Source organism: Varanus komodoensis, unplaced genomic scaffold (genome assembly GCF_004798865.1).
Source record: "Varanus komodoensis strain SLA01 unplaced genomic scaffold, ASM479886v1 scaffold10, whole genome shotgun sequence".
Classification (NCBI taxonomy): Eukaryota; Metazoa; Chordata; class Lepidosauria; order Squamata; family Varanidae; genus Varanus; species Varanus komodoensis.
In genome coordinates, this window is record NW_025335269.1 from 31,465,220 (window position 1) to 31,478,022 (window position 12,803).

Here is a 12,803-nt window from a genome sequence, read left to right on the forward strand (position 1 = left end):
TTTATCCTCACAACAGCCCTGTAAAGTAAATTAGGCTAAGAGCCCAGCCCAAAGTCATTGAGTGACCTTCATGATGAGAAGGGGCTACACCCTGGATAAAACCTTGTGTAAAAGTGTTTCCTGAAGTCTGAAGTGAGCCCTAAAACAAACCCATCTGGCTGGACCTCTCTCTCTCTGTCTCTCTCTCTCTCTCTCTGTCTCTCTCTCTCTCTCTCTCTCTCTCTCTCTCTCTCTCTCTCTCTCTCTCATGAGCAGTTTTGCTTAATAAAAGTTAGATAAAGCATACATGCCTTTTCTTCTAATATCTTACTACTTGGATGTAGCATGGTGGGTTTTTTTTTGTTAACCAAGACAAAATCTCTGGGACAGAATGACCGCTTGACACAGGTGATGTGGAAACACCAAAAGTCATTGGGAAGGAAATCAAGTAGGCCAAAGTTGGCAGAGGAGATGAAACACTTTTTGTTCCTGTAACTTGCAAACTACCACAGTTTAGGCTTTCTTGTGACCAATGATTAGTTATGCTGTGGAATCCATTTCATTAAGAGGTCTGAAAATTCATTTTCCCATTTAATCCATAAATATAAAAGTACCCAACATCAATTTACATCAGGACAAGGTTTTTAAAATGTTTACCTGTTTTAAAAAGCAAGTAAATATTAAGATAAAATTGTACTGATAACTAGCTTTAACTCGTGGATAGCTGGCTAATTCCTTCATGTTGCTTGATCAGAAATATTATTTAACACCTCACACTTAGAAAATAGATGCTTTGTGTTTGAAACAGGAGAGGCACAATTTTAATATATTTTAATTTTAATATATATATGTCGCTTTGAGACTTTTCTCTTGGTATCCTTTCCCAAGCAATTCCCCCTGCATTCTCTGGGAATAATACTAATCAATTACTGTCAAAGGTCCAAACAGTGACATCTTACCCTCTATGATGCAATGAAAATTCTTGCATCTATTAAAACAAATAGTAATATCTGATTTAAATGTTTGACTACTCAGAAGACCTTGGAGAGACAACATTCCCCAAACCTTTTTCCAGTCAAGATTCCTCGTTACAGACTTCTGGAGCTTTACCTTGTCACAAAAGACTTTAATCTGGCAGTAAGCTCTGTGGACGGGTTTATTGCTCCTGCTGTTGTAGCTGTAGGTGTCAATCTGAAGATTCAAGGGAAGTCCTTTAACACCTTTCTGAGAGGAGAAGTCTGTACTGAGGCAGTTTACAGCAATGAAGACCTGTGAACAAACCAAGCACAAGCATTTCCTTCAGAAGCTGCATTGAACAAGATCATTTTTTGCTTCACTAAAAGAAGACAATGCCTCACTACTCTATTCATTCCCCGATCAGAGGTGATCTTTTGCAACTGGCCCAGAGGTGATCAGAGGTGATCAGAGGTGATCTTTTGCAACTGGACTCAGCCTGGAATCGAAAGATGCTTCCCATGCAAGCCTTGGTAAGCAAGACCTATCGAGCTCTATAGGATTGACTTTCAGATAAGTATATAGAGGATTCCAGGCTGAGACAGTGCTCTCCATCCAAGGCTCCACAACATTTTGCAAACTTTGGACATCTCACTCGCCTCAGGTAAACCAGGCCAATCTCCCTACTCCAAAAGAGGGAGCACCCATGAATAACATGTGGATGCTCTTTCCTCTTTTCCTTTCCCTCCCTTGGCAAGTGTGTGCAAATTTCACGAGATGCAGTCTCACCTTGTCAACGTCCTTGCTTATTATCTGTTGCACTTTGCTCCCTTCGAGAGCTGAAACTTATCAGGGAGATTGACAAGGCAAGACGACACACTGGGTAGCTGGAAATATGCACTTGCAAAAGACTGATAAAATAGTAATAAAGTAAAATTATGAAGGCATTTGCACGATTTTCAGGTCCCTCGAGATATGGCCCAGAGGACTATAGAGGAAGAAAGAGAAGGAACAAGTCATTGTCTGTTGATCATACCATGTAGGTGGTTCCCAGAACCACCTACACTGCATGGCTTACACATAGGGTACCTTAGCTCTGTCTGGAGAAGGGAACACCATTACTATTCTACTATGGGCAGAAAAACATCTCTGGCCAGCCCAATGAGAACGGCTGCTCTAAAGAGACAACTCTGGCTATGGAAGTGGTACCTGCGGAGCAAGGGCCTATTTCCATCACAAAACACCTTGCTCAGGCATTCATCCCAACACAGCAAAGGAAATACTGCGCATGGAGGCAGCATTTTGCCCATGTGTAGCTGATTCACCGCAGCAGCGGGACTCATGAAAAAGGCTGGATTCTCATCTCTCCATGTGGACAGGAACATGTGTCGCCATCTGGGGCCTTTAGCTGCCACACATGATTAGAACTGGCTATGGGTTGCGTGTTTAGGAAAATTTCAGGCCTTGGGCCCAGAATGAAATAACGCAGATTTTCTCTATCTTCCCCTTTTTCAAAAGGCATGTTTATCTTTTAATAATCTGTTGTGACCTATGCTTGCTTATCCTCACAGAGCTTTAGAAGAACCATCATTTGAGACCCACTGCCAGAGCATATTGGAAGCTCAATCCTATACACGTCTACTCAGAAGTAACTCCCACTGAGTTCAGTGGTAGTCAGTGGCCACAGGATTGCAGCTTGTCAATATAATGCAAACAAAGTGATTCCGCGTTACGGTTGCTTGTGCACTGACCAAGCAAAGACACTTGCCCTACTAAGAGCAGATGCAGGGAAGTGATATTATTCCAACAAAAAGATACCATCTAATGTACCATAGCTCTTACCCAAGTGTGTTTCTTCAAAGCAATGCTAAAATAAAAGTGGGATGTGGGAGCCACCTAGTGGAATACAGCCATTACTGCAATTCTCAACTTTGCCTTCCTCTGAACTCTCTTTATAATGCATGCCACACCATAGAAACTTTTCATCAAACTAATGAAAGGAGAGGGGAAAATGGAAACTTTTCCCAAGTGTCAACAATTCCCAATCTAAAGAAAACAATAGTTATCCTTATAATGAGAAACACTGCAAAAATGCAACATGTAACTGCATGTAGCATGATGGAAAATTGCAGGCATACATAGGAGTAATATCCAGCCACTTCGCAAGTACCCTTTATTCTCTACTTTTGCTGGGTTTGCACGCACTGTGCATGCCCTGGGAAGCCACAATCAGCAGAGTTTGCCAGCGTATCCACATGCAGTGCCAAAATAAAATCTAATACCCATGTGAGGGTGTCATGTCACCATCTATGTCAGCTCCTCAAAATAAAATGGCGGAGAGGAAGGCTTCTCATCCAATCCAGGAGAGTCATACCCAAGTTTTTCTACAGCAAATCAATATTTAGTGGTGCTTGCATCATAGACTACCCCCATGATCTTGTACTAGGATGCCCTCCATAACCTACCATCTGTTCTCAAACACCGGCATTCTTTGCCCCATCTTTCCCCACCTAAGACTTAAAGTATCATCCCAGTTCTTACTAGAGACATTGTATTGTCCTCAAAAATCCTCCCCCATACTAGGCCTTTCCTTTAAGCTAGCCAGCCTCAATATCAAATATAGCAGGACCCCCCTATCCGCTGGTTCAGCTTCCATGTTCTCAGTAACGGTGGTTGAACTCGATCCAAAAGAGAAGGTGTAAGTGCCAAAGAAAAGGTGTAAATGCTGTAAACTGCCAAAGCGAAGCTGTAAAGTGCTTCTTTAAGTGAATATTCTCAATTTAATAGGGAAAGAAAAAAAATCATATGCTGAGGTTGCTAAGATGTATGGTAAGAATGAACCTTCTCTCCATGAAATTGTGAAAAAAGAAATGTTATGTACGTATATAGTGTTTGCTATTATTTGCACTTTCAGGCATCAGTAGATGGCTTGGAACCTATCCTCACAGGTATAGGGATCCTGCTGTATCCAAATCTTGACCTATGATTTGGTCACAATTTTGGAAAATGGCCAGGTCTGAAACAGTTATGGAAAGCAACAATATTTGAGGAGTGGGGGAGTATTGGTGGCAATCAGATATCCAAATGAGAAAAGTGCACTCAATCTGAATATCCAGATTGCCAAATCACCCCTCCCCTCCCACACACAAATGGTTCATCTGTCATCTTGGAAAATGGCTACCACTTTCCAGAAATTAAGCCTCTTTCTATCCTTTTCCCATACACATATGCCCACATCCTAAAGAATGTACCTTTCAACGTCAGCTCACTGACTTTCAAAGGGCTACATGTTTAAAAGATGCTTTTACTAATCATAACTTTCAATTAGAAGAGGAAAGTCAAACAAGTCCATAGGTAAAACTTCTTTCAACAAGCATTCAAGAAGGCTTTAGAGCCAGTACTTAAGAATGGCAAACTGTTGTTGGTTTTTTTTTAATGAACAAAACAACTTGTGCTCATCCCATGAAATTAATGGGCAGTAGCTTGGATTGATATTTGGTTCAGGAAAGCAAAAGAAACAACTGCTTCAGAGAAGAAGTAATAAAATTGTAGAATGTGCTGCTATAAGATGTTGTGGTGTCCACTAGCTTAGACGAGTTTAACCAAATTTATGGCGGCTGTGTCGATCAGCAGCTACTATAGCCACTTAAGTAGAAGCACTGTGTTCTAAGGGCTGGTGCATTTGGGCTGGGAAGGATGCTGGAGGGCCTCTCAAAGGACAAACAAGAAGGAAAGGCCAGTGCCCTTCTCCTGGGCTTCCTGGAAAGCACTTGGCTGGCTACTATGGGAAAGAATCATGTTTATGAAAGCAACGGTGGAACTGTTCCCATTCTTTGGAACTCCTGCCTAGGACAAACTGCAAGGACTGTAACAGAATGCCAAGCTTCAACCCAAGAACTTAAAATTCTGCTGATTAGCATCTTTTTACTGTTGTTGTTGTTTGATTTAAAATCCTTCCTAAATTGTTTTTTGTTTCTCAGCATGAGCAAAGGAAAATGGCTCTGCCCAAGTTGCTAGCCCATCTGGCTGTGTCTTCTACTAATGCTTGTGAGGCAGTGCTGGAATTAATGCAGGTGGGGGAAAGGGGAGAGAGATGGTAGAGTCTTTAATAAACCCCATAAGCTCATCCCTTAACTCCCTCCACCAACTTTTAACCCCCTTAAGCCTCCCATAATCTCTTAAAAACAGCACAAAAGGGCATGTGAACAATTCTTTCTACCCCAATTTGCATTATCATCCAATCCAAATTCTTCTCTCCCCAGTAGCTCAACTCTAAAGTTTTGATACTTTTCCAACAGTTCCCACTTGGCTAGGATTTTTGTTCCTCCCAAGTGTTGAGATCTTCCTTTTAGGTGGAAAGTACTGAATACACATCTTAAAGGAAAACAAAGGTAGGTGATTACGCCAGTGACTTCCCCACCCAAAAATTGCCAGAAGAAAGAAGTATGAAACCACAAAAGCTGTTTGATATCTCCAGCCCGTAGAGCAAGATTCCTCTCCTGACAGCCATTCTCCCCTTGGAGGGCTCTTCCGCATTCTTGGTTATATGAAAGTTTGCTTGTTGTTTTTGAGAAGTCTCTTCCACTTACCTCTGAACATGCCCTGTTTAAAAAGGTGGTGACTACCTGCAAGTGTTCATGCATCAGAGGAGGTGAGTACACCTGATTTGAATCCTGCCCATGCAGGCAGATCGGGGAGTTCTTGGGTGGATGCACTGACGGACACAGAGTGGCTGCTACATGAGCAAGAAAATGCTCAGCAGACAAGAAAAGAACAGCTACCTGCATGTGGAGCGTTATACTTAGAGGGCATCAGGAGAAGACTCTGCACACGCAAAGCTGTAGATCAGGGGTCTCAAACTTGCGACCCGCAGGCCAATTGCCGGGACGGGCGGGGCACGGGGAGGGGCCCTGCGGCCTTCAAAGCGCCGGCGGCGCCCGGGCCGGCCTCCAGATGAGCGGCCCACCACCACCGCGGGGGTGGAATACTTGATGCAGCCCAGCCTCACCCAGACTGCCCCCAGGTAAGTTGAGTTTGAGACCCCTGCTGTAGATTCTCCTCTATGCCCATGCAATGGCATTGTTGACAAAACATGCGATCTCCTGGTATTAAATTAGCAGCTCAGCTGAAATCTGTCTCAGCATCTGCAAGCTGTGCATGTTAGACACACAGTTTATATACAGATGCACTAGAGAGAAGATGGCTCCATGTCCCACTCAGAGCTGGAACACAACTGAAAAGAAATATTCTTTGGTCTTCCAGGAATGCTGCTGAGAAGATTCTTTTCCCCTGGGGATTGTTTTCTCTTTATTGACCTTTTGTAAGCCACTCTGGGGACCTTTCTGGCTGCAGGGTAGAATAAAATGCTATGAACGAACAAACCGACCAACCTCAGTACTGGTGAAACTCAGTAAGATGCAACAATCCAACAAACTCATTTTAAAACTAAATTCTCAAATGGAGCTGGGGAGGAGATAATAATGCACCTGGAAGAATGATCACACCTTATCACAGCAAGTACTGCAAGGCTTTCAAGCTACAAACCCAGGTGAGGAGAAACACAGTTGTAACTGCTGTCCTACGCACAGTTACATGGGAAAAGCCCCACCGAACAGAGCAGAGCAGAGCAGAAACATGCAGGGGATTGCACGGCTTGGCTCAGCGCTCCACTCCCTCTTCTCGCAGGTGCCGAGCTTGATCGACTCATCCACGTGCCACCCCCATTTAGTTTCATCACAACCAAACAGGTCTCTCAATGCAGCCCAAAGGAGGCAACGCCTTATTGCAATGAGCCATATGATGGCCTGGTTCAGTAAAGCTACCTGTACACTCACAGCTCAAGAAAATTAAAAAAGAATGACCTATTACTCTCTCATTAACCTTCTAAATTAACATCAGGCATGCAGAGAGCTTGGGGACAAAGCATAGGAACCGGGGCACCTTCTTCAGAGAATGTTGAAGAAGTCCGTACAATCCCCAATCCAGAACAATGACAAATTCATGCAGATTTCATTATAGGGAAAGATGGCCATTTTATTTGGCTTTTCTCCTCTTCCAGAATCACAGAATAATAGAGTTGGAAGGGGCCACTGATTAGTTTTTGTCAGTGAGGACAAGGGGTGCCCTTGAAATAGATGGGACTTTTACTTTGAGAACTGGTTCAAACTTGTTCTGGCAATAACAAGCATTATTGCAGCATTCCCCATCCTGGTGCCCTCCAGACTTTTGGCCTAAACATCCCAGACTTCCCCCCTGTGGGCCAATCTGCCTAAGGCTGGTGGGGCCTGAAATCCAAAATATCTGGAAGACACCACACTGGGGAATGTTGCAGTAGCATTTAATTTATATAGCATTTTAAGTGGTTCAAAATGTGGCATCATGCCTTCTTTTTGTAATCCTTATTCCACTAACCCTGTAAGGTAGGCCAGCATTAATATTTCATGGCACAGATACAGGGTGGGGACTTGGGACCAAAGGAACAGAGGCTCGCAGCTCATGCACATAAGCCAAGATAAAAGAAGCACTTTCCAAATGCTTCTCCCATTGCATTTTAGATGAACAACAGGCAACGCGAGTGCCTCTCAGACATTTTGGAAGGCCCAAATCCCAGAATCCCTACGCATGGGCCATGCTGGTTGCAGCTGGTGGGAGATGCACTCCAAAACATCTGGAGGGCCCCAAGTCGCCCACTCCTGTTCCAGAGCTCGAGCGTCTGTTAAGAGCTTCTGATGACCTGGCAGCAGGAGCAGGGCTTGTAGCACCACTCGGCATCCTTGGGCGGCTGCCAAGGCCCTGGGGGGACCCACTGGTGTCACTGCTTGACTCACCCGCCGGTCTGCTCCCTCAGCTGATGAAAGCAACAGCCGCCGAAAGTTGCGCCCCATCTTGGTTTTCCCAGAAGGACGAACCCCCCCCCCCCCGTGCATCTACAGCCTGCCTGCTCCCTTCTCGGAAGCAACCCAGGGCAGCTTGGCAGGTTGGGCTGAGGGGAGTGACTGGCCCCAAGTCACCTAGTGAGCTTCCGGGCTGAGTGGGAACTAGAACCTGGGACTCCCAGGTCCCCTGCCCAGCGGTCTTTCCACCACCCCACACTGCCTCTTGGCCACAGCATTGCTCAGGAGCAGTGTAAGAAAAGCACAGCGGCGAGCAGCCACCAAGACCCAGCTGCCGTTGCTGCCAGCTTAACCCACGGCTGGGACACTTAAACAGTAAGCCAGTGGAGGGGCGTAATTGGAGGGCACCCCACAAAGCGTTGCCAGGATCCTCCTCTACCTAGGGGTGATCAACCAACTGAGCTCCCTCCCAGTAACAAGTTCCACCCTGGGGAAATCTGGTCATCTGCATGTGCCCAGTGACATATCCAGGAAGTTCAGGGTTATCTGAACAGAGCAGTGGTAGGTTTGTGCTCATAGGTTTACCTGGCATGGGTAGCCCAGTCTCGTTACCATTATGCGTGAAAAGAAAGGGCATTCGACTGTCTCTTTAATACAGCATTTCCTCGCAATAACCCTCCATCATACCCAACCCTCAGTGGCAGCAGTGGGGTGGGGTGGGCAGGGTAGGGTAAGTGACCTAACGAAGCAGATGCTCCCTCCCTTCTGTTTTAGTGACAGCACCGGAGCTGACTGGGAGCTGCTTGTCTCACTTCAGCTTCTGCTGCCTTGCTTGTTAGCCACTTCTGCCTCCGTGCCTTGTGGCCAGATCGGCAGGGGTGCCTACACCGAGGGAGCCAGCTAGCTTCTCTCCCTTTCTCCCATGGGTGGCAAGATCTGAACGGATGACAACGCGTCCGAGAACAATAAGGCAAGAGCTGCTTCTCAGCCTCCCTGTCAAAGCACTGTCCCGAAGCGACCGTGGGCAGGAGGGAGGAACAGTGCTCCTCCGTACTGGAGGCCCTGGCGGCTCCATGCACCCATTTCATTCCTTCCTTCCAAGCAGATTTTCTGTGGTAAGAAGAAAAGTGGTGGGAATACACTGGAGGGTTACAAGGGGAAGGCGATGACATTTACACACATGTCCCTCCCTGTAAAGGTCTGTGATTGAAGCCAGGTGATGATGCAGCCAGAACCCCACCTGGAAGTAGCCCTGCATCACAAACTGCAAGAGACTCGTGGTTCCTCGTTGCCCTGTTCCCTACTGTGACTCCACTGCGGAGCTGGTCTAAAAGTGCTGCCGCTGTTAAAGGTGAAATAAAGAGCAAGCGGCAGGTGGAGTGAGATTCACAACCAATGATGCACATTGCCTGTTCGTAAGGCCGCTAAAGGATATCAGGAACAAAGAGAAGAGGCATGGTGCCGGGAGAAGGATAAAACCTGGTATTCCCAGATCTGCCTGGCTAGCTCATCTCAGGAAATGCTTTGCATATATGGACTGGATTTCAGCTGGGTGGGAAAAAGAGGCATCTTCCTTCTTGCCATGGCAAGGTCCAAGTCAGGAGCTTGATTTATGTCTACGTCTCGATTTATGTCTATTTTGTTATCTTCTGGCTTTGAGTCCAGGGCATTCCATGGCATTTCCAGCCGACATGCATCATCCCTCCCCACCTCTCGGTGTGTGCATCCCCTTTGCTGGGTAGAAAGGCACACAACAGTTACTGCGTAATTGAACCAAAGGTCAGAAGAAACAGCTGGCAAAGTAGCTTCTTTCCTGGCTACAGAACACAGATATGAACAAGAGACAGAGAGAGTGTGGGCTTTTCTGCCCTTGTGCTGGCCCCGGCTTCATTTTGGTATGCAGTAAAGACTCGATTCGTTTTAATTCAGTGGCCTGTGTAAAGTACTGCTGATTTTATATGCCCTGTGGGCAGAGACCAGCTGCTAGAGGATTTGGGATACTGTACTCCTATCCTGCTTGTGGGACCTTGTGGGCAGCTGGTTGGCCACTATATGACCAGAATGCTGGAGCAGATGGACCTTCGGTCTGATCCATCATCCAGGCTCTTACGTTCTGAAGACCTCTTCCTAAACTTGGCACTGGGGGCCTCAGCTGGGAGCCACAGAACACAGATGTCGACAGGTTGAAAATATGTGCCCTTTCATTTCTGCACACAGCACGCCTCTCAGTCAGGGACGGACAACTTGTGGCCTCCAGATGTTCTGTTTTACAGCTCCCACGGTCCCCCAACAATGGCTTTGCTAGCTAGAACTGATGGGGGTTGTTGGCCACAGCATCCGGAGGGACGTGGCTTGCAGCACCCTGCAATTCATAATCCACGCTGACTTGTCTAGAATGTGCCAAGACCTGATGCTCCAAGAGAAAAAGCAAACTGAGGCAATTTGAGATGATTCATGTTAGAGAAGAAGCCTTCTGGAGCAACGCTGTCTGTGTCCGGTGTCAGCAAAACCCACATTCTGTGTCATAAAAACACTGAGGTAATTCTCTGTATTGGTGGCATATGTGCAAAGGTTGTCCATGAACTTTCTAACCAGCTGTTTGCATTTTTACAAAACCGGGATGCAGGGCAGGGGTTAGTGGAACACGTATGCACATGAGCAGAAGCAGGGATAAATAGCTACAGGGTGCATGGAGGCTCATGAACCTCTTGCACTGCATTCCTCTGCATGTCTATTCAGAATCAAGTTTCACTGTGTTCCATGGGGCACATACCCCATGTGGGTATAGGACTGTGGTCAGGCAGGACAGTCCTAATCGTGTGTGTGTGTGTACAAGGGTGGAGGGGATCTGCAGCCAGACTGAGAGGTACCGTATTTTTCGCTCTATAAGACGCACTTCCCCCCCCCCCCCCAAAAGTAAGGGGAAATGTCTGTGCGTCTTACAGAGCAAATGTGTGTGTGTCCGACGCCCGGGACGCTGCCGGCCCGCCTGCACCATGTGGCACCACCTGGCTGGCACGCGCTTGGCGCGCCCTGCTCTGCACCCCCGCCGGTGCAGGTGAGAGCTGTGCCGCTCAGGGGGAGGCGTCTGGAGGAGGAGGAGCCGCGGGCTTTAACCCGCCGGCTGCACAAAGAGACAGACTGCTCACCCCCACCGCCTGGGAAGACCTGCCGCGGAGGAGGAGGAGCTGTGGGCTTTAACTTGCCGGCCGCACAGAGATGGACTGCTCACCTCCACTGCCCAGGAAGACCTGCTGCTGTGCCGCCCGGAAGACCACCGCTGGCACGCTGCCAGCCCCACGTGGCACCACTTGGCCAGCACGCGCTCGGCACGCCCTGCTCCGCCCCCCCCCCTCCGGTGCAGGTGAGAGCTGTGCCGCTCAGGGGGAGCGGTGCAGAGGAGGAGGAGCCGCGGGCTTTAACCCACCAGCTGCACGGAGAGACGGACTGCTCACCCCCACCACCTGGGAAGACCTGCCACCGCGCCGCCCAGAAGACCACCGCTGGCACGCTGCCAGCCCCACGTGGCACCACCTGGCCGGCATGCGCTCGGCGCACCCTGCTCTGCCCCCCTCCTCCGGCACAGGTGAGAGCTGTTAATCACAGGTCGGTGTGTGTTTTCAAATGGCAACCTGTCTTTTAATGAAGCCCATGGGGAAGTGATGGGAAATGTGCCTGTGATTATCAGGAAGCTTTCCATGGATCAGTTATCTGTTAGTTGATCAGACACATTTTTTTTAGGATCAGTGGATATTTGAGCAGCATTACCTTCGTGTATGAAGTTTATTCTTCAAAGGCTACTTAGTCCGCTGTGTGTTTGATTTACCGTACAATATCTCATTTTTTGTCAGAAGTTTTTTTCTATTATTTACTAGTACGGCAGCGTGGACATTACTGGCTTTTTTAGATTTGTTATTAAATTGTCTGCAGCAGCTCTTGTATAACTGGTGTAGGTTGTGGATTCCTTCAATAATTCCACTACTGACTAAGAAAGTGATGTCAGTGATTGTGAGCAACAGAGCTTCATAAATTCTGACTCTAGTGATGATGAGTTCTATGGGTTCAACGAAAACTAGAAGAGTACTCGAACTTTAAAATCTCTCTTTTGTTAATGACAGTGATGATGGTTCTTAATGCCACTGTTGACTGCTGTTCACTTTACTGTATTCTGTTATAGTTTATTAAATAGTTTAGTAAACCATTTGTTTCAGAATATTTTTTTCTTGTTTTCCTCCTCTAAAAACTAGGTGCGTCTTATGGTCAGGTGCGTCTTATAGAGCGAAAAATATGGTAGGTCATTTCCCTGTCCCTTTCTTCCTGTCATTCTTGGTTCCCCTTTGCCCCTGACTGAATCCAGCTGTACACCTACATCCTTTCAACAGATGTGTCAAGGCCTCTGGATGTGGACATGTACCTGTTGGCAGAGCTCCCAACTCCCAGCAGTGGGACACTTACGCACTGGGCTGACCTCAAGGGTAGGCATGGTCAGGCACCTGCCAAGGGACCAGAGGCCCACTGCCAAGAGCTCCCTGGACTGGTATGTCTTCACCATTGCCACCTGCTTCTTTACCTGCCTCTTGTTCTGTGCCAGGCAATGGTGATGGAGAACAGGAGAAGGCATGGATGCTCCTGCCATCGCCTCCATGCTCACTGGCCCTCTTCCTATCCAGCAAGTGATAGCTGTGATGGAAAGAGCAGAAGCAACAGCTATTGGGATCCATGGCGTAAGAAAATAGCTTCAGTGAAGGGAACAGCCCCATTGAGGAGTCTTGTCCAAGGGCCTTCAAAAACCTGGAACCAACACTGCTTCTGCCCCATCCTAACTCCCCTTGGTGGTCCCTCTGGAGGGTTTTGATTGCTCTGTTAGTCATTTCTGAATGTGTATGCTTGAGTCTTCTTTATGCAGCCTCAGACCTCGGTTGGAAATAGCATGGTCCCCTACTATTTATTTTTTTAAGGGCTGTTCCTTATTTCAGAAAATCACTATGCTGTTTTAAAAAACAAAAACCTTTCCCAACACAGGATGCTGGATGTTGT

At 47.1% G+C, this 12,803-nt stretch overlaps 1 protein-coding gene across 1 annotated transcript in view; it reads right to left on the reverse strand.

Annotated features, from left to right (window-relative positions):
* GRHL1 (grainyhead like transcription factor 1) overlaps positions 1-12,803 on the reverse strand; it is a 55,978-nt gene that overhangs the window by 12,377 nt on the left and 30,798 nt on the right. The window contains exon 9 of the mRNA XM_044419154.1: positions 1,090-1,248. Within this exon, the coding sequence (XP_044275089.1) occupies positions 1,090-1,248 (159 nt within the window). The remainder of the gene's footprint in view (positions 1-1,089; positions 1,249-12,803) is intronic.